The 27,422-nt window shown below is 38.9% G+C and overlaps 4 protein-coding genes across 4 annotated transcripts; all 4 read right to left on the bottom strand.

Moving 5' to 3' along the window:
• Nucleotides 1-144: 144 nt before the first annotated feature.
• LOC122042754 lies at nt 145-3,552 on the bottom strand. The gene is made up of 3 exons (XM_042603054.1): nt 3,323-3,552; nt 1,341-1,728; nt 145-748 (listed from the first exon to the last, which is right to left on the bottom strand). Exons 1-3 carry the CDS (start codon nt 3,444-3,446, stop codon nt 460-462), a joined length of 801 nt encoding a protein of 266 aa, XP_042458988.1. The 5' UTR covers nt 3,447-3,552; the 3' UTR covers nt 145-459.
• Nucleotides 3,553-4,338: 786 nt separating this feature from the next.
• LOC122042753 (protein TRIGALACTOSYLDIACYLGLYCEROL 3, chloroplastic-like) lies at nt 4,339-9,002 on the bottom strand. The gene is made up of 10 exons (XM_042603053.1): nt 8,670-9,002; nt 7,650-7,778; nt 7,174-7,269; nt 6,940-7,017; nt 5,884-5,945; nt 5,726-5,801; nt 5,323-5,430; nt 4,913-5,088; nt 4,750-4,834; nt 4,339-4,555 (listed from the first exon to the last, which is right to left on the bottom strand). Exons 1-10 carry the CDS (start codon nt 8,847-8,849, stop codon nt 4,517-4,519), a joined length of 1,029 nt encoding a protein of 342 aa, XP_042458987.1. The 5' UTR covers nt 8,850-9,002; the 3' UTR covers nt 4,339-4,516.
• A 2,254-nt stretch (nt 9,003-11,256) lies between these two features.
• LOC122042752 (4-hydroxy-3-methylbut-2-en-1-yl diphosphate synthase (ferredoxin), chloroplastic-like) lies at nt 11,257-16,647 on the bottom strand. Its single transcript, XM_042603052.1, has 20 exons — nt 16,446-16,647; nt 15,987-16,249; nt 15,498-15,655; nt 14,953-15,059; nt 14,748-14,848; nt 14,582-14,658; nt 14,215-14,334; nt 13,900-14,130; nt 13,671-13,787; nt 13,498-13,572; nt 13,340-13,417; nt 13,139-13,198; nt 12,993-13,055; nt 12,690-12,834; nt 12,468-12,609; nt 12,300-12,377; nt 12,056-12,215; nt 11,861-11,959; nt 11,677-11,781; nt 11,257-11,508 (listed from the first exon to the last, which is right to left on the bottom strand). Exons 2-20 carry the CDS (start codon nt 16,213-16,215, stop codon nt 11,407-11,409), a joined length of 2,247 nt encoding a protein of 748 aa, XP_042458986.1. The 5' UTR covers nt 16,216-16,249; nt 16,446-16,647; the 3' UTR covers nt 11,257-11,406.
• A 3,265-nt stretch (nt 16,648-19,912) lies between these two features.
• On the bottom strand, nt 19,913-21,542 carry LOC122042751 (NAC transcription factor NAM-B2-like). Its single transcript, XM_042603051.1, has 3 exons — nt 21,178-21,542; nt 20,759-21,081; nt 19,913-20,681 (listed from the first exon to the last, which is right to left on the bottom strand). The coding sequence occupies exons 1-3, from the start codon at nt 21,404-21,406 to the stop codon at nt 20,121-20,123; spliced, it is 1,113 nt and encodes a 370-aa protein (XP_042458985.1). The 5' UTR covers nt 21,407-21,542; the 3' UTR covers nt 19,913-20,120.
• Nucleotides 21,543-27,422: the final 5,880 nt, after the last annotated feature.

The raw sequence follows: 27,422 nt of genomic DNA, 5'->3' as shown, positions 1-27,422 counted from the left end.
AAAAGGCCAATAATAGATTCAACTATATATTTTAATGACAACAAACTAAATTAAAGAATTTGCTGAACGAGGGATAAGAAGCATATAGTTAACCTGAATAGATATGTCAATGGTTGGATGATGAATTGAATCAATCTGCATTTGTAAATTATAAATGGACATCAAATATTCACCAGGAAATCCAAAAGCACAAACAACGAATTTTGACTGGATTTAATGAATTACAACTATACTTTGTTGTATAAGAATTATCCTCACAAGTGTGTCATGAAATTTATACAATGGGAATTCAATTTTAAGTATACTAAAATTAATTAGGTGAAGATTAGGAGACAATTGTACAACATTATGATTGGTTTTATTATGAACTAAAGCAACAATTGCGTTGAGCCCTTTAGCAGTTTGATGGTATATATATCATAGATATGATTAAGTTGGAGTAGTAGATGTAAAACCTAATCAAGGGGTTGCATTAGGGTTTATAATTTTCATCATAAAGTTAAACTGGGTACCTGGTTTGCTCCTTGGTTTGGGCCATTTTGCATTTGCTGGCACCTGTATGCACTTGTAGCCCTGCTCCTTGTATAATCTCATAGCAGCTAAGTTGTTTACGTCGCAATGCAATGCCACAGAACGACATCCCCAAATCCAGGCTCGGGCCTCTGCATTGGCCATGAGCATCTTGGCAATCCCCTTTCGTCTGTGCGCCTTCCTAACCGCAACATTTGATATGTATGCTATTCTTGTTCTACAAAGAACCAAGGAAGCATGCTCAGTATCCTCCAACAGGGAGGGTATGAATATGGATTAAGAGTAATGCGATATTAGCTTCAAATTCAATACAAACACACTCTCAACAGTTAACATCATTTCAGGCAAATACTACTTGATACAATTATGGTCTTGCGTTGATGTTCAGGGCTATTAGAATCAATGCATAGTTAATGAACTTGAGCATTCTAAATTATATGGTTATGGTTCAATTATCTTATGCAACGGTCAAACACAAATCCATACGTGATGCAAGACTATTTATAACTTAAGCAGTTCACACCATGTTATCTTGGTTTGAACATCTTATCGAACTGTGTCATGACCCACTAAAGCACAGGTCTGTCTGTAAAGCAAGACTACTATATCATAAAAATATCCTGAATTTATTCAGATTAATATGTTGCTAATGAACTTATACATTTTACATTGTGGTTTGACTGACTTGTTGGGAGGTTTATGGCGCACAAATCCATTTATAATGCAAGACGAGTAAAACTGTAGTGAATCTGATTGGATAGTGCAATGAAGGTATATGCAGATAATTGATGATTAGAAACCAAAATTACCTTCTTTGTAGAAGTGGACCTTTCCTAGGAAGGAAGTCAGCCATTGTATCAACTGTAAGAATTCCAGCTACACATCCTTTCTTAATGCTGTCAATGTCTTCTGGTTCAAGATCATCCCTCTGAATAAATGAGCTATTGTTCACTGGACTACCAGTAACAGCAACAAGACACGCCCACATACTGCCTAGAGGAACTGGGAACCCAGAAAGCAACCTTACACAGCGGTTGATCCTGAGAAGAAGATTGATTGGGAACCTACAATTTGGAAAGAAACAACTACAATGAGTATCTGCCACTCCCCAATAATCCTCTGGCACCGCATCTCGAACCATGATGTCGGGCCAGATAGTTGGAAACAAGTCAACTGCTTGACTAGCCCTGCAAGTTCCTAGACCCGTGTGAATATATGAGTATATTGAAACGTTTATAAATATTAAAAAAAGTGATAAAGGAAAAACAATCTGTATAATGCTGAACTAGAGAGCAACAGACAAGCCAAATCACTCACAAGGTAATCAGACTTAAGCCCGACAACAGGCTGAACTAAAATCAAGCTCGAAAAGAGTTCATGCCTGGGAGAGCTTCTGAATTCAAGTTTGAGTTTTAGTCAAGTACCAACTTAAATCAAGTTCCTACTTGGTAACAACTATGCTCGAGCTCATTTAGATAAATAACACCTTCTCAAACCCATCACATTCAGCTAATTAAACAAGTTGAACTCAGATTGATTGAAATATGAATGCGCCCAAAGCTCAAGTTGTTTTAAAAATAAATTATTGCAATCCATGGTTATGTAACTAGTTGCCTAATCTATTGCTAAGCTTCAAATAACATACAACTTTTCAGAAGCATTAGTCCAAAGCAACTTGAAATGGAAGCCGGTGAAGATAGCAATGATTGATGAGCAAGTGAGTTTGGGAAACAAAGACAGATCTTCATATTGACATAGATGTTTTTTTTTTCCAAATATTTGGTGGTTCATTGTGGAATAAGTACAACGCTAAAAAATAAATAAATATTTCATTTAGCTAGGAAACTAGAAAGTAGGTCAGATCACAAAAATTATTAAATCTTATGAAAATGAGGCAATATTTTAGGGGGAAGGGGAAATCAAAAAGTTAGTTTCAAGAACTTAGTTTTCATAAAGAGTCAAATAATAAAAGCTTTCCCAAATGAATGAGAAGATAAAGGTCTACTACAATGCAATCTTTTAGGGCTATAATTACTTGTTGGTCAAGAGCATCCAGCCTGTGAGTAATTTTTTAAGTTCTCATCCAAGAGTTAACTAGGCAATGCAGACATTAGGCGAATTTCAGTGAATTACTGTATCTTGAATTAATTGTGAACAATATCAAACCAACTTTCACAGTCTATCACTAGAAAAAAAAGATTGAGCAATAAGGATATCTGCGACTATCCTCTCAAAAAAGCAAAAGTCCACATCTTAAGGCACCCTCCAAAATGCCAAGGAAGAATACAAGGACTTGTATGGTGTTGCCTATATCACAAGCAAGTAAAGGAAAAGCAAAATCATTCATAGGCGCCATATTGTTCCACCACCACAAGAAAGTGGAGAATCTAGTTCCAAAGAAACAACAACTTAATGCAAAGGGAGCAATATCAATACTACTAACTCAAAGCGACTGTTTACAATTTGTCACTTCTCCCACATACCAAAGAAGAATTCGAAAGCCTTGTGTATCTAGAATTGCACACTGACGCAAGAACATAAGCTTCAGATACAAGCCAATCATATTTTTCGCAATAAAGGCAAATGAGCAATGTCAACAAATTTGAACAAACGAGAGATTAAATCACAAGCACAAATTAAGCAAGAAAATCAACTAAAGTGGTGAAATGAACAATTTTTATTAAGCTAACTAGAACACATCACAAATCGATCGCGAACAACGATTCCGTTAAGACAGGAAATATAACCGAGGATTTGAGCAAGAAGGCAGGTTTCCATGCTAAAATGATACCTGTTGCGGTGGTGCGATCAGCTCTGGGAGTGAAGAAAGCGAGCGCTTTGTGGCTCGGCGGAGGAAACGAGGAGGAAATAATGGGAGACGAGGAGAAGGAGGGCAACCCTAGGGAGGCCGTCATTGCCTGCCTCGCACTGCCGATATCAATCCCTTCTCCGGCGGCCTCCGCCGTCGCTCTACTGGCGTAAATGGATAAGAGAGGAACGATCAAACGGCTATCAATTTGTCGTATGGGGAAAAAAATATCTCAGTAGAGGTGTGAATTGGATTGGGCCGGGTCATGTGCCAACGAAGGCCCAATTTTAATCAGGCCGGATTAAGCCGAACAAGGCCATCTTATCGGGTCGGGTGTGGCTGGCCCAGCACTTCTGCCCAATTTTTTTAATAAAAAAATAACTTATTTTATTTTTAAATACTTTTTCAAAAGGAAAATATTTTTTTACATTTTTTTAAATACTTTTATTAATACACTCCTGACATGCTGGGGGATAGGAAAAGAACCTGATTATCCATGGTCAGGTTATGCTTGGCGAGTTAGCGATTTGCATATGCTTGAGTTAGCGTTTATTCTTCGGTTTCATGAGCTTTGTCAAAGCTGAAAGGCCAACCATAACTATTTTGGCACCCATTAAGTTACAATTTGCACCAAATCATCAGTGATGCATTAGTACTAACGCTGCTATTAGTACCGAGTTAGGTTAGTGTTTATATCTCTGAAACTTCTATTCTTTTGCTAGAGAAAACACAGGACATTTTAACAAGACTTCAAGGACTTTCTTCCCGACGTGTTGATGCTTCGAAGATTGTAACGATACCGCATTCTTATCTGAAGCATACGAGTGTCGATACCTTTTACAGATGAACCTCAGCTATGATCCTTCTCAAGTAACCTTCTTCTATACTGTTGCAGCTATAGCAGAGCAATTAGGTTAACTGTGATCAAGAGGGGGAGGGAAGAAATAAAGGGGGAAATATTTTTCGTATCTCACAACTAAAAGAGGGAAACTAATTGATTTTCCTATGAAAATTTACCTGAAAAATCATTGTAAATTATTTTTTGCGAAACAAATAGACGTTGCTATCATTTAATATTCAAGGCTAAGCCCGGCTTAAGAACATGCTTATCGAACTTTAACAGCAAAAGACAAAATATTAGACCTCATTCCCTGTGAAAATAGGCTCGGAAAGGCTTCAGTATCTGATGGGGCCATCCAAGCTACCTGATGCAAACTGCAATTTCAAAGAAACACAAAACTTAAACAATTTGCATAGGAAGAAACATGAGAAAATGTAAAAAAAACTAGTGTTATCGAAAACCAGACTGGCAGTGGAACCGGTGGCACTCCCGGTTTCCATTGTCTCATTAAACTGGGCCAACATCCTGTTCAAAATACTGAAGAAAGCAATAGCATTTGAAGCCGGACCTGTCTCACAATAGGATTCAATGTGGTGTTGAATTCATGAGTCATTCCTTCCCAGACAACCTTTCCTTGGTAAAGAAATAGCAATCTGCCAAATGTATATGTACAAATTATTCGACATGGTCATGAAATGAAATGCAAGAAAGGGCACAAGGGAGCAAAGTACCTATCGACGGCCCTTCTTATTGTACTGTGTTGATGCGTTACAACCACATACGATGCTACCTTTCCCGTATGTCCCAGGGAATCTTGCCCCGTGCTGTGCACTGAACGAATTAGGTCTTCCACAACAGTCGATGCAATTGGATCGAGTCCTGCAGTAGGTTCATCATACAAAAGCACCTAAAAAGACAGGGGCAAAGAACATAAGAGAGAATCGCTCAATAGGTTGTCTTTAATCAAAACTAGGAAGAAGACTACAAGGGTTGCATTAAATATCTAAAGAAATGGATTGGATGCTTGACAGACATGTTTGATATGTTTTAGCTATAAATTAAATCTAGGAGGACGTCGCTCAGAGTGGCATCTATTAACGTCCATAAATTGATAAAGATAAACAATAAGCATCTTGCTTACCTCTGGTTCTATTATCTCCTTTGTTTCATCAAAAATTATTGATCGAGCCAGGGCTACACGCTTTTTCATGCCTCCAGAGAGTTCAGAAGGCATACGGTCTTCTACACCCTGCAGAAATTCACTTAAGTATACCAACATAATTTGAGCACAATAATCTAATTGTTCTAATCTTTGCATCTACAGAAAAATCAACCACTACACAACAATTAGTTGATTAAAAAAGAAAATACAGATCTAACAGACATTTTGGCATTATATAGCTGCAGAAGATGTACATGAATAGTTCAATAAAGTAATCTTGTAGTTTCAATTATCTACAAAAACAATAATATACATGGAGGGAAAGAAACTCTTGTTGGAGAAGCTTCGGGGACTATTGGTAATATCCCAAATGCAAAGTTACCTTCAGACCAACTGCTGCCAAAGTCTTTGTCACAAGGTTTGATATATGATCCACTGGCATGCGTGAGTTCTCATACCTAACATATTAATGCGTATAAGAAAGGGCCAATGTGGATCCAATATTATGTGTAGAATGTTTAAGAAATGGAAACTCCTTACAGTAGAAAACCGACGTTTTCACGTACTGTGAGGGAATCAAAAAGCGCTGCACTCTGGAAAACCTGCACCAGTAAAGTTAAGAAAATTAGTTTATCCAATCAATTGCATAAAGCTAGAAACCAATAACGAATACACAATGATGAACTTAAGTTTTCTCAAATATCTTCCAGAGGTACAAATGCAGTAAAAGAAAAGTAATTCTTTGATGATTTATATAATTACTCGTCTACAATGAATTAAGTATTGTATCGTTCATCAGCCAAATGGAACAACGAAATAAGGATAAATTTCCACTCAAGTTATGGTTAAAATTTCAGATATATGGACAGTTTCTAAAATTCTATATCAGATCAAGTTTGGTTAAGTAACTCAAAATGGTACAACTAGGCACAATAGCTTTGTTAAGTAATACGTTATGAGATCATTTGCTGGTGATCTTTACTGGCTAAACCATTAGCCTTTGTGTTATAAAATGCCAAGAACTAGATATGCCAAAAATTGGAAAAAGAAACTGAATTAAATTTTATTTAGCATAGACTATGGAATTAATGATCCAAGGATCTGAGACCCTACGAGGTTTCAGATTCCATTAGTTAACTAATTTGAATCTGCATAGCCTCAAAAAGAAAAGTTTTTTACTTCAAAAATAATCAATGTTAAAAGGTGTGTCACTGTCAAACTAAAACCATTTTTGATTGTCTTGTCAAATTTTTTTATTTGTTTTGGTTGCAATGTGAATGGCATAAATCTGAATAAATTTTGTGAAATAATAAAGTTCAGCAGAAACAAATCACATGCAATCCCTCCTTCAGAACCATTTCACATCCCTGATTGATGGAATAAGAACTCCTATGATGTTGCTCATTAGCTGATTAACTAATCCTTTGTATCTTCTTTGCAAATTAAATTATCAATCAGTAAAGACTTGGATATTTAGAAAGCAATTGTTGCTTAATTTATATCTCGCCCAGGCTTGATCAAATACATAATGCCTTCCGAATCCTTTGAGAAGTTAATCACTACGAGTAGACAACAAATCACAGAAAAGGGAGTTACCAGGCCAATCCGAAGACCTGATATCTCTTCGTCACTGACCAATCCATGTCTCTGTTTCCCACATATAAGGACTTCTCCCTGCACATCATTACAGAACTAATCCGTAAAATAACAAATACAACTAGCTTACATTTTAACAGGTGGAGCATCCAAAACAACCAACAAAACAACTTGTTTGACCAATCTAAGTTGAGAAACTAAAAAAATAGATAAAAGAAAATAAATAGCTGATACCTTGTCAGGTGATAAAAGACCAGCCATGATCTTCAGAATTGTTGATTTGCCAGTTCCTGATGGCCCAATTATCCCAACAGCTTCTCCATGTCTAATCTGAACAAGTAAAAAAACAACAACTAAGGTTCGAGAAGTGTGCACCTGGCATAAACAAGACTCCAATTGAAGATTCAAAACTGTTCATAAAATAATAATATATGTGACATTCGTAAAATAATAATAATTTATAGTCACAGACTGAACTCCGTGGAAGCTACAGGTAAAGTGTGTATAAGATCCATTTTCAGTATATTATCAAATGAGATACAATTTTGATAAAACAAGTAAAGCAAAATACTAGGTGATCATAAGAACTTCTGGAAACTTATAAACAATATTTTAATTTATAATACAAGTTTATATTGGTAAAAACCATTTGGATTGAACACTAAGGTATACTCAGAGATGAATGCAGCACATTAAGAACGTAATTTTACCTTGAAGTTAACTCCTTCTAGTATTCGTTTATCGCCAAAAGATTTATGAACATCTCTACACTCAATGAGGACATTGGATTCTTCAATTCCTTGTTTATCCATTCCTAACTTCTCTGATAATGATGAAGTCTGACATGAAAATCATGCAACTGATCAGAATAATAGAAGTTGAGACTAGCATCTATTTAACAGCATAAGCACTATAGAATATTTCCATCACAAGTTTCAGATTTTACATTTTAGTACAACAACTAGACATGCAACAAAATATTCAGACTCAGAAATCTAGTTTATTGACACAAATATTGCTATTAAATATGAAGATTCCAGTTTCAGAGTCCAAAAGTTGACAAATTCTACCTTTGTTCCAAAAAAAAAAGTAGCTAGAATCAGAAAGAATAAACGGAAAAGCTTTAAACTGGCATTTCAAACATTATATACTTCAGATATTTTAATTTTTAAGAAGAAAGCCCACAAATCCTATTTTCTTAACTCATCTTATTGCTCAATCTATTGTGCATCCCCCTTACTATATAAATTTCTCTGTACTATTATCCCTAGTGTTATGAGCTATGACAATTTCAAGTTTAACAAGCAGGCATGGCATCCTTAATTAGTATTTACTACTTCAAGCCGGTAATATTAGACCCAGGATGATGTTTCAATAACATAGACTAGCATGAAAATGCTATTATACAATAATGAAGACACAAATAGACATGTCTATCATACAAATTTTTTTTATTGGTTCATCATTTTTGCCAAACTAGCTAAAAGATTTTTTTAACAGAATTTTTAATCATAAGCCAAGGGTAAGTTTCATGTAAAACTCTGTATTCTCTTGTTGGCAAGATGTCTCCTTTATTGCAGAAGGGCAAACACATGTCCTTTATTGCTCGATACCCAATTTCCAAAGAGAAGAATTCGATCTAGAAACTCGTTATTCATCCCAAAACAACAAATAGCAAAAGAAAAAAAAAACAACTAATGGATGCCGCTGATTTAGATTGACGAACTCACGGAGCTTTCAGCGGTCGGATGGCCGTTCCTCGAATTCCATGGAGGAGCGCTGCAACCGCAGGCGATCCGCCTACGAACCTTCCACAGAGATCCGGATAACTTCGCCCTGGCGCAAACAGATCTCTGCCGCCCCACCGACAAAAGAGGAGTCCATGAGTTAGCCGCGGTGGAGCTCGACATGGCCGAATCCGATCTGGGAATCGAGGAGGAGATGAGATCCTTACAGTAAAGCCATTGCCGGGCGGGGGCAGGCGGGGTGGGTGGATTGGGGTTTTGAGGCCAACGGTTTCGCCGGTTCGCCTACGGCCGCAGATGGAAAGACGAAAGGGAAGATCTACGACGAAGCGAAGGAAGGTGGACGGTCAGATTGAAGACCCGTTGCTTTAAGAGCCGTGTCGGGTTGATGTTAGATGGAAAGAGAGATGTTTAAGTATCTCTAATTCCCAAAATAATTTACCGTCTATTTCAATCCCAAATTAAAATAAAAAATTAATTTTTATTAATTAAGAGGGTGTTTGGCTAAATTTATTAAAAACAGCTTATAAGCTCGTACAACTTATAAGTTGCTTTAGGAGCTTATAAGTTGTTAGGTCTTATTTTAAAAATAAGTTGTTAAAGTGTTTGGATGAACTTATTACAATCAACTTAAAGATATTGATGTGTTTGGTATTATAAGATCTTTTTATTAATAAAATTACCAAAAAGGGTATAATACTATTAATAGAGAGTTTTGATATTTTTATTAATAGAGGGTTTTGGGCGAATTTCTGCATCGGGGGAGAGAAAATTAGAAAGAGACGTTGGTGGAGAAGATGATACAACGTTGGAAGAAAAGTTGATGGAGATAAAAAGATATTAAGCTTATAAAAATTTATCGAGGATAAGATGGGGATTTATGAAATTATATAAGGATATTTTAGAGAAACAAATTATTAAAATAAGATATTTTTTAAAAAAGTAGGCTCTTCCATACTTTTTTAAAAATAGCTTATAAGCTCCAAAACAGCTTATTTTGACAGCTTATAAGCTGTTTGAAAAAAATTTACCAAACAAATTTGAAGAGCTTATAAGCTCCAAAACAGCTTATAAGCTATTTTAGAGAGCTTATAAGCTTAGCCAAACACCCTCTAAATCGAATCAAACTAAAAATAAGAAAAGTAAAATTTTAACTATTTTATCAAAGAGTTTCATATAAAAATTATCAATAACATTAAAACTCTTTTTTTAAAAAAAAAATTATGTGATTAAATTCATAATAATTTTTTCGTTTATCCATATTTTAATTTTAGAATTTCAATAAAAATTAAAAAGGTGATTAATAATAAATTATAAAAATATTTTTATTTAATACCTAACCATAAGAAAATAAATAAAATTAAGAGATCAATTTTATTATTTCATTTTTTATTAACCGTATTTTCAAAAAAACAAAATAAAAACTAAAATTATGGATAAATTTAAGAGATCATTATGAATTTAATCACAAAGTTTTTAATGTCATCAATGATTTTTATATAAAACTTTTTGATGAAATATTTATCTTGATTTGATTTAAATAAGAAAAGCTATTTTTTTATTTTAATTGAAGACTCAAATAAATGGAAAGTATATTCCAAAAATTCAGAGAATTAAGTGAGTCTTTTAATAAAAATCCAAATACGATGTGCCTTTTTAGAAATCTAAAAAGTTAAGTAGGCCTTCTAGGAAATTATCTAATTCCATAATCTCAACCTTCCATTTGGGTATAATTTAGTGCAAAAGGGTGATAACCTGATTAAATAGAGATGAATTAATTACGAGAGATTTCACTCAACAACATTAGAATATATAGGGGATGAGATAATCTACAGGCTTCCACATTCATTGGGAATCAACCCTAAATTTATCTTCCCATAGGACAATCCACCTCTGTATAATGAGCAGAGTCGTAGTGTGTTTACCTCAGAGGACAAAAGCAAAGGAAATAGGAGAAAGGGAGGGAGAAATGAATAGTACAAATTGAAATGACGATATTATCCATCTTCAACCCATGGATTACCTGTCATTTTTCTTTGTTCACACGACATTAATATTTGCAAAGCACAAAGAGTCATATGTGGAAATTAAAGGATGAATTTAATTTATTTTAGTGGACGGCTGATTTAAAAATAATGAATTGATAGATTATGATTTTTTTTTAATTTATTCTGATGATAAAAAAATATTTTTATGAGATCAATTGATCATCTTAAAATTAATCGACATAAACGTGCCAATTAAAAAAAACCATATGCAAACAATATCCACTCCTCCATCTTCTGGTACAAGTTATTTTTATATATTATAATATTATATAGTAGGACTTCAAAATGGAACTCATTCAATAATTCTATAATAGGACGAAGTAGAGATGTAAATTCCACAACGGATCTCTTTTCAGCCAACCAATTCGCTTAGAATTCGAGATTGACCGTTCGATAAAACTCTTATGGAGTCCATGTGGATGAGGATGAGGGAGCAAGCACGTGTTTTATGATGGAGAACGAACATGATCACGTTTTCCATGTGTTGAGGTATTATTATATATAAAGAGAATAATTCTAATATATGAGCAAAATATTGCCTTATTAATATTCTCTCTGATTCACTCATAATACAATGAATTCATCTCCCAACAAGTAAATTATGTTATTAATATTTTAGTTTTAGACAAATACAAAAAAAAACAAGAAGAGAGCTTAATCTTGCGATTATTTATCTACTCTTCAGCTGGTGGGTCGACCCATCGGCCGTGGTCCTTTATGAGCTGAATCAGAGCATCAGTAGCTTCCTCCATCGCGATACCTCTCTTCAGCACAGTCTGATAAACAAAAAGGGAAACAAGAATCATGATACTGAATTTATTCGAAGAAATTCCTAAAGTTTTCCAATGCTAATTCTAAAAATCGCATATTAGTCTACAAAATACAATGTGAGATCCATTATATGGATCCTAAAAGCATGAAAATGGCAAGAAGACAGATATTACCTTGCCGACGTAAAGGTCGATCTTCCCCGGAGTACCACCAACATAACCGAAATCTGCATCGGCCATCTCGCCTGGCCCATTCACAATGCAACCCATGATTGCAATCTGCAAAGGAGTTGAGTGAAGTGTCAGTTCTGAAGATGCCTAATTGGACTGGAATGCCAGTGGCGGGAAGAGAGTTTACCGAAACACCAGGGAGATGTGAAGTCTTTGACCTGATCTCAGCGCTTATATCTTGAAGATCGAAGAGTGTCCGTCCACAAGATGGGCAAGACACGTACTCCTGCAATGTAGTTGCAAGATTAGATGAGAAATAACAAAATGTGGAACTAGTTTCATTTCGATTCAAAGTAATAGAAGATATGTATGGGTTGCTTACAGTTTTCGTGTTGCGCATTCTGCAACCTTGAAGTAAGTTAAAGGAAGTATTCCTTAGGAACTCAAAATCCTGCTCAGGGGCCTCGAGTAGGATACCATCTCCGAGCCCATCAACTAAGAGGGAACCAGCATTGCTCCCAGCCGTAATCACCAAATCGTCTCTGCCAATTGCAGGACAAGAGTGCGAATGAACAACCATTTTCACTTCGAACATTCAATGAGTCTTATCGAGATCACAATCTTACCTGTGAATCCCTTTGGGATATTGGATATGGTGGATAACAGGGAAGTTAAGTGAATTTTCTTCTAGATACTCAAACAACCTGAAAGCAGTAAAGAAATTCATATAAGTGCCGAAGGATGTACCAATCTGCTTGAGAGTAATAACAATGATAGTCGCTATGATCATTTACCTCCTAGCGGCATGAACTCGGCTGAGCTTTTCTTCGCTCAATGGAGCATCATGTAGCAACATTGTGATATTATCGACATTCTTGATGATGTCTAGTACTTCATATGGTTCATCCCCACGAACAGTTACAGCCAGTCGAGCACCTAAAAACAAGCACGATCATTGAATTAGTACATATTTGTAACAAAGGATCAAAAGAGAGTTGAATGACAATCTATGTCACCTCTCGGCAAAAGCTTGTTAGCGCCAGTGGAAAGTTCATCGAGATTAACAAGGACAATTGCATTAGGAAGTGGTTTCTCAAGTTGTTCAGATAGTGGAACTATAACACCCATGCTTATGTCAATCAACCTTTTGAGAGCCAACCTCTGGGCAAAGATAACAAACATGAGTCAGTCCCCATTGATCTTATTCATTTTTTGTATTTACATTCGTCGAAAACAAGTCTTTGGTGATTCAATTCTGAAAAATATATAACTTAAATCTTCTAGCTTTCATGTTTAAGAGAATAATTAGGTGTGCTTACAGCTTCAGCGTCTTCTAAAGGAGGAAGTTCTCGTAGAAGAATAGAGTCCACAGTTGCCAGGTCCTGAAAATATCGAAAGGTCAAGGTACTTGCAGTTGCTGTTATACTGGTTTCGAGCGTAGTATTTGTGATACAGAACTACAAACCTTGAAAGGCATTCCAACCACAAGTTTTGCTGCAAGGGACTTGTAAAGAAGTTCTGGAGTCTGGCAAAAGAAACAGCAACATGTGATGAAGGGGTGATATGGATGCCAATAAAACAATTGGAATTTCAAGATTAACGTATTAAGAGATCAAGAAGATAAATCAAATTAAGAATTGAATTTGCATGACATTAAAATGCCTACCTTAAGCATGTCCAAGGACACTGGCATAAGAACTGAACCATCACGATGAAGAACACCACGGTAGTCCACTTCTTCACCCTATAAAAAGGGTTGGCAAAGGTTAGAAGTCTTCCTATCGATGTTTATGGAATGAACCAGAAAAAAAAAAACTAACCAACCTCTTTCTGCACTGGAAGTTGACCAGTTCTACGCTGGAAGTCGAAACACCTTCTATGTTTCTCCTCAAAAGGTGCCTAAAGTTTTTTTGAGAAGTACAAGTTAGGTTTTTAGTGCAAAAAAAAAAGTGGGCATACAAAAACTCGTAGAAAATGGTAGACGAAACAAGACATACAGTTCCTTTCTGAAGATTTGAAGCTTGCATGCCGAGGTTAGCCAACCGTTTACAAGGATCAATTTCTTTCTCTGGTGGTTCTGTCAGGGACACCCTGATTGTGTCACCCAAACCATCCTGTTGAATAATGTTACAGATGTTAGAGCATATCAGTTTCACCGATCAAATAACAATCTTCTTGACAAAACACAAGTGCATTCTGGAAAAAAGGTGCTCGAAAAGTACAGACCTGAAGAAGCGTGCCAATACCGATTGCAGATTTCATCCTTCCATCTTCTCCCTCTCCAGCTTCAGTAACTCCTAAGTGGAGAGGATAATCCCAACCTTGAGCATACATCTCCGCAACAAGCAACCGATAGGCTTGAACCATGATAACCGGGTTACTCGCTTTCATTGAGAAGACAAAATTATGGAAATCTAGCTTCCGGCATATCCTTGCAAATTCAAAGGCAGATTCAACCTATCGCAGAAACAGATATTTTCAGCATAAATTTTTCTGGAGAACAATATTTAATGTTTAGCTCTCGCAAACAAGAATGCTAACCATTCCTCTTGGAGAATCTCCATAGTAGCTCATAATACGATCAGAAAGACTTCCATGGTTTGTCCCAATTCGGATTGCTCGTCCATATTGCTTACACTTCTCAACCAATGGAGTGAAGACCTGACCAGTAAGACGAATGTATGATGAACTGACTAGTGAAACTATTGCATAAAGAATATGTCAATTATAAAATAGCACCAATACTATGATAAGATCCTACAGATACATATAAGAAATAATTTCTCTGTATAGTAGGATTCAGTAGTATCAAAAGGATTTCAACTAGAAAATGTTATTAAAGAGAAAAAAATCATGTTTCGACTTTGAATCGGATTCAAAATAGACTATAAGTGGCAATTTTTTGAACCTTTTCAATATGCTCAATCTCTTTTTGATATTCATCATCAGTATACTCTAACTGCTCAAACTGGGCTCGCCTATCAGCTGCAAAGAAAGAGTTTCAGTATTGTTTCAAAATTAACAGTAATTTTATTCTTCAAAGTAAAAAAAAAAAAAACTGTAGAATGACTGACCAAAATTTCCAGGGTTGACTCGGATCTTATCAAAACATTCAGCTACCCTCAACGCAATTGCAGGCGCAAAATGAATGTCCGCCACAAGAGGAATATTGTAACTGGGTTTCATCATATACCAAAATGAATATACTAATATGAGAAGATTTTCCAAACATTGTGCATTTGTCACACAATGCAGCAAAGTTAAAACTACAAGACCTACTTGTTTTGGACAAGTTTGTTCTTAATTTCAAAACACGAATCCGCTTCTTTTCTCCCTTGAACTGTAATTCGAACCAAATCAGCTCCTCTATCTGCAATTCTCATAACCTGGCAAGAGAACATAATTAGTTTCAAAAACACTATACCGAGAAAAGCATCTAGTAGAAAGCCTTAAGAGAACTTAGAAAGAAAGTAACAGGACCACTATGACAATTTTCGCTTTGATCTTAACCACATTGACACTGTTTCACATTTGCATAGGGAGGTACTAATTTTTTAGACTTCAACTACCTCCTTTTAGGTCATTTAAAAGCCAAAGCGCATAAGAATGCTTCATGATTGCTTAAATTTAATTGAAAGTCAAGAGATAAAAGAATCTAAAAACTATCATCACTCAATCAATTGTTAGTTTGAACAATCTACAGATAAGCCTATCCTTGAAAATTTAATACTGCAGATTCATAATTAATGCATAGAAAAGAAATGATCAGTAAACTACAAAATTGCTAAAATATTGTTCAAAAACACAAAATTATGTATGCGAACCTCCTCAACAGTCTTGTCAACATCTTTGGTGTCTGAAGTGGTCATAGTCTGAACTCGTATGGGATGCTCACTACCAAGGGCCACGTTCCCAACCATCACAGTTCGAGTCTTTCTCCTGACAGTCTTGTGTACAGATTCACAATACTTTCGCCGGGGAACTAGAGAGATGAAAAAACAAACACAAATTAAGTCTTTCACTAGTGGTGTAATTGCATTTTATACTTCCATCTAGCATTTAAGTACCATATTTACATATCTCAGATTGATAATGGGTAAATATTAGTTCATTTTGTAGATAAAAAATCAGCTATTCCACCAACAGAATAAAGAATGAACCCACCACGAAAACAAAAAGGGGACCAAATCCTAGGCTACATTAACATGAAATGAAAATTTGATGCTCCATGTATCGATTGTGTTGGGATGGTGGCAGACGCTACCGGACCAACAGAAGTCTTTTATACATGTATTAGAGGGACAAATTTGTACCTAGAAGAGGACTTCCTTCTGAGGCAGGCTCCAGTTCTACAATGTCAGAGCCAGATTTTGAAGAATTTCTAACCACAGAAGCGATTCTTTTCCGAGGCTTCATTCTTTGTTGTTCAGGAGCATAAGCAATCCTTGTGAAGTCTACGCTCTTCACGAAGCCAAGGCTGCGGTCCACAGTGCGCAGACCAGTCATGGCAGCCATTGATGAAGGAACAGTTCCGGTGGCCATGATCCCAGACACCTCTCTCCCCACCTTCTCAAACCTGCGACGAGAATTTTATTAGCAAACAAAGATTTTGTTGATTTTTGTCTAGCCCAAATTCCAGGGGGGAAAGTTCCTTTTTGATCTGAGCGACCATCAATAAGCTAAGAAAACCTAGGCGAACATAGAGAATGTCTGAAGAGCAAAAGCAGTTCCGAGGAAGGAAGAAGAGGAGAAGAACTCAAGGTGTTTCTCACCAATTCGAAGGGAGAAGGATCACGCAGAGGAGGCGGACCGAGTACGAGAGCTTCCTCCTTGCGGTCGCCTTCCTTCCTCCTCTTCCTCTTCCTCTTCTTGCTGCTGCAGCTGCAGACGCGCTTGAGTTGCAGTTCGGCCGGTTGTTACGACAGCCGCGTTCTTATACCCCCAAACTGGTCCACCAGCACGAATCGAACGCCGTAGGGATTCCGGCACGAAGATATAAAATTGATTTGCTTCCCAACGCCTCAAGGTCAATGTCAAGCCGTCAACGTTGTCTTCACAGCGGCCGCCTGGTTACGGGACTAGATCTGACGACTCACGTTCAATCAACTCAGCACCCGAAGTTTGACTCGGACGAAGCAGCAGCGTAGCTCTTCCGGCAATAAAAACAAAGAAATTGAATCGTGACGTGGAGAAAAAAGACGACCCGGAGTCTGATGTGACCCAACGTTCTTCTTCATCGACACTCCCTCCGGCTAACGGTGGCGCCGCCGCCGGGCCGAGACGGCGCTGGAGCTGCTCTGGGTGGCATACGAGGTGCAGAGCCAGAGGTTATGTCGCCGCCACCGACCGTCGGCGGCGGAGATCATAATTGACGAATAAGCAAATTATAAAGATATCATTTGTTTACAAAACGATCGTATGAATTTTCCCATGTTCCCATCGATCGTTGGAGCAAAAAGGTGAACTAAAAAGCATCAGTTATCCTTATTTATTTTTTTTTTTGTCAAAAATACTCCATTTTCCAAATATTTTCTTTCAAAATTCTTTTTCAAATATAATAATCCGCATGTTTTTTTTTTTAATTGGCATCGAACGCCACTGTATCCATTCAGTTCTCCGTAAGTTTTTCATAGATCGAAAAGCAAATTAATTTATCGAATCGAAATTGTGACTCGATTGTTAAATAATTAAGAAACTAGAGGATACTCTATGCCATTAACCGAGGTAACATAAATATACAATATTATTCGTGAAACAAACAAACGGACTCTTCATCCGGTGACGGATTCAGATAATAAAAAAAAAAAAAAATGATATTCAAAGAAAAAAGTTGGAGCTTGTCATCCTTCTCGTTGCCCCGGAGGTCCGGACTACAATGAAATTTTCTAAAAACAAGAAGATACTCAAGCACATCCTCACTCCCCCTTAGATTTGCCAGTGTCTTCATATTCTTCTCCCTATGATATCTCATTGTTCAAAGTAGAAATTGATTGGTGAGGGTTATGCCTTGTACAAAATTGACTTGTTCAACGTTTCTACTATAATTTACATATTTTATTCATTTTTCATTAAAAAAACAACTGATGACTGAAGGCACGTGATCGAACAAATATGTGATTAAATCGTGATTCTGGATATTGCACAAGTAGATAGATGTGGCGGCAGCAGCAAAGGCCACTCGGTAGGCAATCACCCCGATCCGTCAATCAATTTATAACTGAATTTGGGTTAGCTCAATCATACAATTTCTACTTAAGATCATCCACATTAATTTTTCTATCCAAAATATATAATATAGGATAAAAAAATTACTTTATTAAATTTGGATATTCACTTTTCAATACATCATATATCAACTTTTCTATTTCTTCTCTCCCCTCTATAATATTTAGGGAATGGAATACATTCCTTAAATTTAGAGAAGTTCTGTTCATAATGCATAATTTAGAAAATTAATAGCGTAGCTGATGTAAAGATTTTTTAACTATCTTATCTAAAATTTAAGATAAAATTTTTAAATAGAATATTTGATATGGATGCTCTAAGATGATGGAGATCACACAGGGTCAGTCGACCCCATCATCTCAATGATCTCAATGTAAGAGGTGAGGGCACTGCCGTAGGTTGAAATTTTCCCGGATGAAAATTAATACTATCTTTCATAAGTAAACCTTTAACATATGAAATCTTTTTTATTTTATTTTTTAAATTTGTTTGGACTCGTGGTAGGCATGTCTAACCTGCAAATCCATTTTGGATTGAGAATTTTCCAATACGTCAAAATCATGGATAGGCCCGGCCCAGCCCAGCCCGCCCTACCAAGTGGCTAGCCAGTCTGACAACTCTAGCTGGCTCATGGTCAAACTTAACTTGAGTCGGTTTGAGTCATGTCCGAATCAAGTCCAACCAATTAGACCAAGGATAGGCTAAATTCGAATTGTTCCACACTGTGACACGATGATTGTAATGATGCTAGTTACATAACAGTGCACCATTTAGTGGAAAAGGAAGAGGTACGTCATTTGAAAATCCTGACCACTCATCGCAATTCCTTCTTTACTGTTTTCTCCTATAAACTCTCATTCAAAAGTTAATTTGAGCATAGAAGAGATTGGCGGTTTATCTTGAACCCCTTTAACCCTTTTCTATTTCTGTCCATTTTTCTTACCAAATCGCCATCTCCTGAGATCTTCACTGGAGTCCTTGTGTCGTTCGGATCGACAACTAGCGACCCGATGAAAACCGATCCGACAACTATCCAATTTGACAACTACCAATCTGGCAAAAGCTGACCCGACGACTACCCACCCAACAGAACCCGACGACTACAAGTATGCCAAGGAGTCAGATCTAGACAGAATCATGAATATGCATCTTGGCATCACTGCATCAGACAAACTGCGTAGCCTTCAAATACATTAATTTAATCAAAAGTATTTAGTCAAATTCCAAGTCAAGCCCGAGTCTAAGCCGGGGTCAGGGCTCTACAAAAGCCAACCTAATACAGTTATTATGAAATTCAGTACTATCTTAGCTTAAAAATTATAAACAGACTTCAAATTACCTCCAGTAAGCCATACTTTTGACCTAGATATCAAATCTTCAACCTTAGAACATTCATTTCGAAAGAGATTCCTCACCACCTTTATTCTCAAAATTGATGGATATCTCCCCCTACTGACCACCTTTACTCCCTATTCTCAAATCAGTAAGCTTCAACCCGACTACACTTATTTCACATGCTCATCTTCCCCCCTTCTCCTTCATAATGCATCATGCATTGCATGGTTTTCAAAATATGAATATGCTTGTCTACTACATCTACAGCTCCATTTCACTCTCCTCACAAGAGAAGCATGGGTGAAGCATCATCACTCCAACAAATATCAATCTATCTCTATCTAATCAAAAAGAATCAAGCATAAAACTGGAAACCCGAGTCAACCCCACAAAAACCTCATCCTCCTGCCTTACTTCTTCTGGTTGAACCTAACTTCCTCTTGTCGTGTTCATTGTCCATCTAAGTACGAAGAAAACTCCAACCTTTCCTTGTCACTCTCAGTGTGCAGATGGAGATAGTTAGCAGAATCTGTAACAGAAGTTGGCTGGTGACTGGTGGCCTTCATGTCACAGTGAGATCAGTGAAAGTTTGGCTGTATCACTTATGATTCCTATGGTTAACTGTCCAGAGACAAACTAAATGACTGGCTCATATCTCTCTGCAATCAAGCAATCCATATTGAAAGACTATCAATTATATTATTAGTATCATCTGGAATTACAGTACCAGTCTGCTTTCGATCATCTCGAGATCTCTTATGCTTGTTAAAGAATCCAACTTTGTGTATTACGATACCGATGATCCCTCTGTTCACGCGCTGGAACAATTGGGCTTTGATTATGTACACTGGTTTGAGTTACCTGAAACTGATCGATGATGATGATGATTAGGAGCTCCAGTTTACTCCGGGGAGCTGGAAGGGATGCTGGTGGAAGATGGAGGCACCGTGAATCATCTGGTCATGGTACGCAGTGCCATGGTGAGTCTGATTGAGAAGCATCCGGTTTTTGTGCATGGGGTCTTCGTGTGAAGCAGCAGCGCTGCTGTTGCTGCAGCTGCTGCCGTTGTTGTCGTCGGCGGAATCAAGAAGCCTAGTTGTTGGCGGCGCGGCGGGGATGTTGGCCGAATCGGTGTTCCAGTAAGGGGAGGAAAGAGAGTGGCGCAAGGGGAAGGTGAGGTTGAGATTGGTTCTCGGCGCGGCGGCGAGGTGGGCGATTGGGTTGGCCGCCAGGTCGACCTCGGCGGCGAGTAGCCCCTCGAAGAAGGTCCCGTCGTTCTCCATCAAGGCGTTGTAGTTGGTCAACGGCGGTCGAAGTCCTTCGGTCTGCCCGCCCGACGAAGCACCGAGAGCGTCATCGGCGCTCCCGTCTTCAGTGGACGGCCTATCGCCGACGCCGCTGGTGGTGTTGCTCTTCTTGTAGATGCGGCACAACACCCAATCATCCAGCTACAACACAGTACAATAAATCCATCGATCGAACGTTCTCGGAGCAATGAAGCGCGGTTAAATTTTTAGGGTTTTACCCGGAGCGATCCGCCCCTCTTCTTGCTGGCAACATGAGGCAGTCTGCTGCTGTGGTGGTGATGGCGGTCGTCGTCGACGAGGCGGTACTCGTGCATGATCCAGTTAGTCTTGATGCCCTTAGGCGGCTTGCCGCGGTAGAAGACGAGCGCCTTCTTGACGCCGACCTTGACCTGGCTCCCGCCCGACGTCAGTATCGGCTTGTCGGTGCCGGTGGCCTTCCAGTACCCGGACGTGGCCGCCCGGTTGGGCCGCGCTCCGTTGGGGTACTTCCGGTCCCTAGGGCTAAAGAAGTACCACTCTTGCTCCCCAAAACTGGCCTTGCCTGTGACAACAATCGCAGTGTTAATCGAGCAAATAAGGTGAATAGCAGTAGAAATTGCGGACAGTAGGAAGGAGACGACGAAGGGGGCGGAGTCACCTGGAAGTTCCCAGGGGTCGAACTTGTAGAGATCGACCTCGGTGATGATGGCGACGGGGAGGGGGGCGGAGGCGGCCTTTTTCTTGAGGTAGTGGACGACGAGCTCCTCGTCGGTAGGGTGGAAGCGGAAGCCGGGGGGGAGGTTAGGATGAAGCGGCGGAGGTGACGGCAACGGCAGCGGCGGTTTCATGGCGGCGCCGGAGGAGGAGTCAGTGCTCTCCATCTCCATGTCGAGGCGATGGCGGTGAATGGTTATAAAGGGATCGGGAGGAGGGCGAGCGGCGCGACTGGTGTTAACGCCGACTGCGGTTGAGGGCGTGGGGACCACGGCGATCCGAGCGGGCGGGCGAGGACGGTGTGACCCGGTTGGGACGGATGACGTCATGCGACAGGCTCGTCTGCCCAACAAATGTGATAAGGGGAAACTTCACGTTGCCCCTTTGTAGTTTCTTCAATTCCTTTCAACTCCCTCAATTTATAGAAGTTATATTCACCACCAATTATACATATAATTTTCACTTCAAATTCTACGTGTCATTCTATTTAGTTCGAATAGATACAACCTTCATTTAGATTACTATTTTTTATAGATTTTTTCATTTAGTTGTCGTCCTATAATTCAAAATAAAATCTTCATTTAATTCTATTAGATATAATTATTTAGACTACAACCTTTGTGTCATATTAAAATATTTTAATTATTTCATTTTAAAATATTATAGAAACCTCCATGTTCCACCCTTATCAAACTTGTCTCTCGAATTTATGCATACAATATATGAAAATATATGAGGTAAAAATACTTAAAGTGACTTTTTTTAATTACTATTTAATTAATAATACATATTCTTTAATAATTACTTTTAATGAACTCTAAATTAAATTGTATTAATATTTTTTTTCTTTTCCTATGTAAAATAATTTTAAAACTTATTAATAGTTTTTTCTAATTATTTTTATATTAAAAAATATCTATAATAATGGTTCTTTTTAATTTCATATCTTAAGATTGATAACACTATAAGCAAAAAATCTTCTATAAATATTTTGGACTGACGATATTTAAAAGTATATTTTTCTCAACCCATTAGTTAAGATCAAGTGTACTATTTATTTTTATTAGTTTAATATTTAATATAAAAAATTAAATTATTTTTTTACGAGGAATAATATGCTACAATAGCTTATTACTGGGGTTCTCAAGCACTGTCCTTACGTTGTACTACTATATTAGTCTAACACATTCTTATCAAATGTAATTTATAGATCTGAAATATTAATTTATATATATTTATATATTATATTACATATACAATGTATATGTGTGATATATCATTCATTCTAAACCATCTAATATTATAGCATAAGATACAGGAAAATACAGGAATAATTTACATAATAAAAGTTGTTTTTTTATTAAAATCAAGAAAAGAGTTTTTTTTTTATACTAATCATCAACATAATATCTATATCTTTTTATTACCTGAATATACTGCTCATTACACAGCTAATCCAAATGAATAAAAATTAAACTATTGATTAAATAGACCACTAGAGCTAATACAGTTGATCCAGTATAGATGACATAGTAGGTTGATCATGAGAAGACTCGCGCAAAAGAAACAAGGAGGAAAAGAACGTCAGTGACCAAGCTAAGGAGGGGTCCCGGTACAGACACTCCGACTCTAAAGTTAGATAAGGAACTGGAGAAAAGAGTGAAGGATAGTGATATTGAACAGTTGATTCTAAGAGCGTAATATCCTTATGCCTTAGGAGAAGACCTCTTATATAGTATTGTTTTTCATTTCTACACAAATATCAATGCATTACTAAAATAAGATCAACCATTCTGACACTCTACAGTCTTTTCTAAATTGAACCCACCATCTCTGAACTTGCAAGGTGGAAACTTCCAACGTATGGATAGCACAAGAAATATTCCCTCGATTCTCTAAGAGCAATTATGTAAAATGCTAAAAAAGAAATATTAGGTCATTAGGCTGAGGGGTTATTAATTGTAACACTTTAACGGTGATATGGATGAGTCTTATCTGCTGTCTGATTAGACATCGCTCTTGTAACGGGTTAAATCGGCTACCGAAGATCAAGTACCTTGAGGACTTGGCATCCAGTCGGACAAAGAGCCTAGTCGAGTAGTATGTTTGGAAGATTCGATCAGACCATGAGAACTCGGGTTCCAATCAAGCCAGATGGACTCCAGAGCCGCTCACATAAAAGATCTGATTGGCTGAAGTACTTTGTCGAACTCTGCGGCCATGTCAGTCCTAATTGTTGACATCTCTTTAACTTTAACCATCATATTATTAGCTAGCCTTCTTAATTTCGATCCAATATCAAGAGTCCCACCTGTTGGTGTAGTTGACACCAATAGTTAAATTTGAGTTTTGATGAATGACAAATAGGTTAAAGTTAGACGTGTTACAATTTAACCTTGTTACCAAGTGTGCAGGGCTGACTAACCTCAGTTAGGATGTTCGATTTCTGATTGGTTGAAGATTGGATGTGTGATTCCGGCACCCAGTCAGAATGTTCAATTCCTGATTAGTTGAAGATCGGATGCGTGATTCCAGAAAGTTAGGATGTTCGATTCTTGACAGGTTGAAGTTCAAATGTGGGATTCTGGCAAGGGTCTGGATGTGTGATTCCCGATTGGAGAAAATTGGATGTGCATTTCTGGTAGGTCAGGATGTGCGATTCTCGATTGGAGAAGACCGGATGTGCGATTCCGATAGGTCGGGATGTTTGATTCCTGAAGTCTAGATGTGTGATTTTGGATGGTAACTCTACACCTGGTAAGTAAAAGTAAGTCACTGAAGAAGAGTAACTAAGTGAGGACACGCCCCCGTTCGAAGGAATAGTAGGTGTCGGTCCAATTTAGGTCCATTTGAAAACTTAAATTGAGACCTTAACTAGATCCTGATCTAGGGGAGACAGAATCTAATTACTACTTTTTACTATAATTGTCCTAAACTTTATCTTACAGGGTATACTTTGTATTATTGGGCTAACATGTTTTACAGGGCAAAAGGAGCATAAAAGGCCTCGAGTGAACAATGCCCGATGCGCCTTCCATGGTAGGGAAGGCGCCTTCACACTGTTCATGGAAGGCGCCTTCAAGGCTATGGAAGACGCCTTTCGTAGGATAAAATTTAGACTTCATCACAGATAAAGATCGAGTTATTCAGGATCAGATTTATCATATTGGAGGCATCTTCAAGGCTATGGAAGACGCCTTCCACACCCTTTATAAGGGTGTTTCACCCAAGCTATCAAAAACAACTACTACACGAGCTTCTATACATCCGATCAACTTTCCAACTACTCCGGCTTCCTACTGTTGCTTCATAAAAGTATGTCTGCCACCAAGTTGCTCTTTTAAGTCATCCAATCATCTCCAGGAACCCGATAGCAACACATGAGCGCTCTTAATTGCTGGCAATATTTTATTAAATGTTGCACTTTTTATTACTGTTTTAAAAAGGGGAAGTGTAGTCTGTTACACTATCCCTGTCTCTTGTATTCGATCACCTCTTCTGGTGGTTCCAGAAGAGACATTTAGTAGATTGTCCATCGATAGGTCCGTGAGACCTGAGTTTCGGAGTAACAGTCGCTGAAGGCTCCGAACCAAGTAAATCATTATGTTTGTGTTCTTTTTTCTATTTGTGTCTATTCTGTTTCGCTGCATACTCTGGTTTTTAAAACGAAAAAGATGAGTTTTTGAAAATCACATAATTCACCCCCTCTTATGTGTGTCTCGATCCAACACCACCTTATTCACCTTATCAACTATATTACAACAGTCGTGGAACTATGAGATACAGAAACACAAATGATATTGTTCATCCACGCCCCACTGCCCACCACAAGATTTTGTAGAAGGGAGATAAATAACTAAGGGGCCTACTAGGTGAGAGTTGAATCTAACTGTTGTTGGTGCAATCAACCTCCAAGGTTTTAATGTCAGACAAATATGTTTAAGTATGTTTAAGTATGGAGCTTGATCTAGGGAAGTCCTAGTTGGAGGCTAGGCAAGGAGAAAAATCTCGGTATATCGTGGAATCTAGGTGGATAGGTCTGGAGGACTTGATCCCTGGGTAGCCGAATATTGAGTGCTAGTTGTAGGTTAGGTAAGGGAAATCTCAGTATATCGTGGAAGCCAGGTGGATAGGTCTGGAGGATTTGATCCCTGGGTAGCCGAATACTGAGTCTTGGTGAGTGAAGCCAAGAGGAGAAAATCCTAGGGGGTGGTAACCTTAGGTAACGAGAAGTCTTGGAGGAGTAAACTCCAAGCAAGGTTCATCGGATGGTTTCCGGTCGACCGCGCGCGGTCGACCGGACCAGCGGATCTCAGTAAATCTAGGTTTAGGTTTACCATTGTATTCTGTAGACACAAGGTTTATCTTCATTCTTGATAAAACCAAACTGTTTGATCGCATCATCGAATCGAAGATTCCAGCTCCGAGAAGCTTGCTTTAGTCCATAAATAGACTTATGCAGCTTGCATACTCTGCCAGTATGCTGTGAATCTACAAAATCCTCAGGTTGTGTCATGTACACATCCTCGAGCAGGTTTCCATTCAGAAATGCGGTTTTGACATCCATCTGCCAGATCTCATAATCGTGGTATGCTGCAATAGCAAGCATGATCCGAATGGACTTAAACATCACTACTGGAGAAAAAGTTTCATCATAGTCAATACCATGAATTTGCTTGAAACCTTTTGCTACCAGACGACCCTTATATATAAGTCCATCCATGTCAGTTGATCCTGTCCGAACCAAGAGTCAGCGGACGCTGGGCACGTGGCGCTCTCTGCTGGATCCTCGAGTGCTCCGGCGAACCTGCAACAAAACCGAGTCGGGAGGGGTGTCCCGGCGACGGTCCTCCGACGCTCAAGTCAGGTAAGTGGTGGAGAAAGTGGCTGCCCAATTTGTATTATGCGTACCTTTGGCGAAGTAATAGCCTCTTTATATAGGACGGAGAAGGACTGATGCACGCCCACCGAGGTGCGTACGTGTCAGCAACCCATACCACGGTATGCACTTGTCAGAGAGCTTACCTGACACCATGCTGCCACAGTCCGAGCATGTTCTTTGATGGGACGGCAGGACCACCCGTTGTCAGACTAGAAGTATGGCACGCCATACGACTTAACGGCTGATGTCCCCGTCTTTTACCCACTGTCTGACTAGGGTGCCCGGCCCGCCGAGCGGGCGATGAACGTCGTCCGGGCGGTCTTGATTCTTTGTGCCGTCCGTGCGGCACCTCCTTCCACTCGGGCATTACGCCCTGCTTTCTTTGAGCGTCGGACCCCTGGTCCCTACCTTTTACTATCAGATTTCCCTTTCTTCTGAGTCCGGTCGGCTCGCCCTTTTCCGGCGAGCCACTGGACCCTTTGACCTCCCCTCAGCGTTGACTCCTTATGGGGTTCCGGATTTTTACCGCCGGATCACTTGCCTTCCTCTCGAGTCTAGTCGAAGGAGGCAAAGTCCGACTGACTGGACTGCCGATCTGTCGAACAATGATCATTGCCTTAGGCCGCTCGGCCAGGCATAAAGATGCTCATTCGTGCGGCGATATCTATCTGTCCGGCGATACTTTGTCCATGCCTTGTATTTTCTGGGAATCGATGTCCGTTGTTCTCCCACACTACCCCTCACGTGCTCTGCGCACGGTAAGGGGAGCTCATTAAATGCGGCTAGTAACCGGCTGACACGTGGCGACCGTGCATTTGTCAGAGTATGGCGGTTACGTCACTTCCGATGAGACAGCCGCCGTTTGAAACGGACGATCAGATGACAACCTCGATATCGACGACCTGGATCGGACGGTGGAGATCGTTTCCGGGCGGCGATATAAGACCCTTGACTTCTTTTCCGCCGCATTTCGTCTTCTTCGTTTCCAAACTCCTGTCATTCCCCCTCTCGCCGGCGACTTTGCTCTCAGACTTTCCGACGATCACACGGCTTCTTCCGGTCATCTTCCTCGCCTGTAAGAGCCTTTTTCTCGCTTCAGACGTATTCTTCTTTCTGTTAATCATCCTTTTCAGCCGGTTTTCTTCCATTGCTTGAACCATCCTCTTCTATCCCGCATTCTGGCCTTTCGATCATGACCAGTACCTCGCAGTCAACCGGCGGTGCTCCGGGTCTTTGGTACTCGAACATGGAAAGTCGGTTCGACGAGGAAGACGCCAGGCGCCTCACTCGAGCATATGACCTACCGA

This window comes from Zingiber officinale, chromosome 2A (assembly GCF_018446385.1).
Source record: "Zingiber officinale cultivar Zhangliang chromosome 2A, Zo_v1.1, whole genome shotgun sequence".
NCBI classification, from domain to species: domain Eukaryota; kingdom Viridiplantae; phylum Streptophyta; class Magnoliopsida; order Zingiberales; family Zingiberaceae; genus Zingiber; species Zingiber officinale.
The sequence above is the reverse complement of the archived record's forward strand: the minus strand, read 5'-3'. Positions and strand labels throughout refer to the sequence as shown.

Bases quoted from the DNA above. Each gene is read 5' to 3' on its own strand.
- LOC122042754 (XM_042603054.1), bottom strand. From the start codon at position 3,446: ATGACGGCCTCCCTAGGGTTGCCCTCCTTCTCCTCGTCTCCCATTATT. The intron at 1,729-3,322 runs GTATCATTTTAG...ACACGGGTCTAG, and splicing joins TGATCGCACCACCGCAACAG to GAACTTGCAGGGCTAGTCAA. The intron at 749-1,340 runs GTAATTTTGGTT...GGTTCTTTGTAG, and splicing joins GGTCCACTTCTACAAAGAAG to AACAAGAATAGCATACATAT.
- LOC122042753 (XM_042603053.1), bottom strand. From the start codon at position 8,849: ATGTCGAGCTCCACCGCGGCTAACTCATGGACTCCTCTTTTGTCGGTG. The intron at 5,946-6,939 runs GTAACTCCCTTT...TTACTGGTGCAG, and splicing joins CAGGTCTTCGGATTGGCCTG to GTTTTCCAGAGTGCAGCGCT. The intron at 4,556-4,749 runs GTCCGGCTTCAA...TTGAAATTGCAG, and splicing joins TGAATCCTATTGTGAGACAG to TTTGCATCAGGTAGCTTGGA.
- LOC122042752 (XM_042603052.1), bottom strand. From the start codon at position 16,215: ATGGCCACCGGAACTGTTCCTTCATCAATGGCTGCCATGACTGGTCTG. The intron at 14,849-14,952 runs GTAGGTCTTGTA...GATGAAACCCAG, and splicing joins AACAAACTTGTCCAAAACAA to TTACAATATTCCTCTTGTGG. The intron at 12,216-12,299 runs GTAAGATTGTGA...TGCAATTGGCAG, and splicing joins TATCCCAAAGGGATTCACAG to AGACGATTTGGTGATTACGG.
- LOC122042751 (XM_042603051.1), bottom strand. From the start codon at position 21,406: ATGGAGATGGAGAGCACTGACTCCTCCTCCGGCGCCGCCATGAAACCG. The intron at 21,082-21,177 runs GTGACTCCGCCC...TTGTTGTCACAG, and splicing joins CGACCCCTGGGAACTTCCAG to GCAAGGCCAGTTTTGGGGAG. The intron at 20,682-20,758 runs GTAAAACCCTAA...ACTGTGTTGTAG, and splicing joins AGAGGGGCGGATCGCTCCGG to CTGGATGATTGGGTGTTGTG.